Source organism: Aplysia californica, unplaced genomic scaffold (genome assembly GCF_000002075.1).
Source record: "Aplysia californica isolate F4 #8 unplaced genomic scaffold, AplCal3.0 scaffold00789, whole genome shotgun sequence".
Classification (NCBI taxonomy): domain Eukaryota; kingdom Metazoa; phylum Mollusca; class Gastropoda; order Aplysiida; family Aplysiidae; genus Aplysia; species Aplysia californica.
The window spans coordinates 250,285-251,118 of record NW_004798059.1 but is presented as its reverse complement, the minus strand read 5'-3'; the positions used below and the strand labels follow the sequence as shown (position 1 = coordinate 251,118).

Here is an 834-nt window from a genome sequence, read left to right as displayed (position 1 = left end):
TGTCTCTATCTTTGTTCACAGTATATCTGTCTATATGTCTGTATGTCTGTCTGTCTATCTGTCTCTTTCTCCCCCCCCCCTCTCTCTCTCTCTCTCTCTCTCTCTCTCTCCCCCTCTCTCTCTCTCTCTCTCTCTCTCTCTGTCATGCACAGACACTCGTGAATCAACAATGCACACACTTAATTATAAACACACACTTCACACACACACACACACACACACACACACACACACGATAACACAAGCAGACACATGCACCTATCTCTGATTTTCTTTTTTATGTTACACACTCATTGGCACAATTTGAATTTATTTAGCCTGAAACATTTGGACCTTTCTGTCAGAGCCAACCCGGGCTGAAAGGAATACAACGTCTCAGCAGAAAGACCAAGCTATTCAGTAAAGATGTTTTCTATATTCGGGATTCGAACTCGGGTCTGCAATGTTTAACAGCGAAGTGCCTAACAGCTAAATCACAGACGCCGGTGAAAATGAAGAGAAAGGCACGAATGACAACAATAGAAAATCTAACAGTTTGATCGATCAATGTCTCGTTGTAGCAATTACTTTCCAATAGTATTTCTCCTTGTCTTTTCTTTTTATCTGGACGGTGCTTGACAATACTTTTTAATGAGCTATACAGGCGAGTCGCTCCCGCCTACTTCTCCCAAAGATAAAATTCCTCAAGAAGGGCCATTCCTCTTCTTGAGACGCGAAAAGAAAAAGTATCAGCCGCAGAGCAGGTTGTGAGATCTATCTTATTACTACTTTTTTTTTCTAGCGTATGATTTATAAAGAGACTTCGCCGGGGGGGGGGGGGGGGGGGTGAATGGG

At 42.9% G+C, this 834-nt stretch overlaps 1 protein-coding gene across 1 annotated transcript in view; it reads left to right on the top strand.

The window, feature by feature from the left end:
* Positions 1-252: 252 nt before the first annotated feature.
* Positions 253-834, top strand: part of LOC101859894 (FMRFamide receptor) — a 17,755-nt gene continuing 17,173 nt past the window's right edge. The window contains exon 1 of the mRNA XM_005109557.3: positions 253-339. Within this exon, the coding sequence (XP_005109614.3) occupies positions 253-339 (87 nt within the window). The remainder of the gene's footprint in view (positions 340-834) is intronic.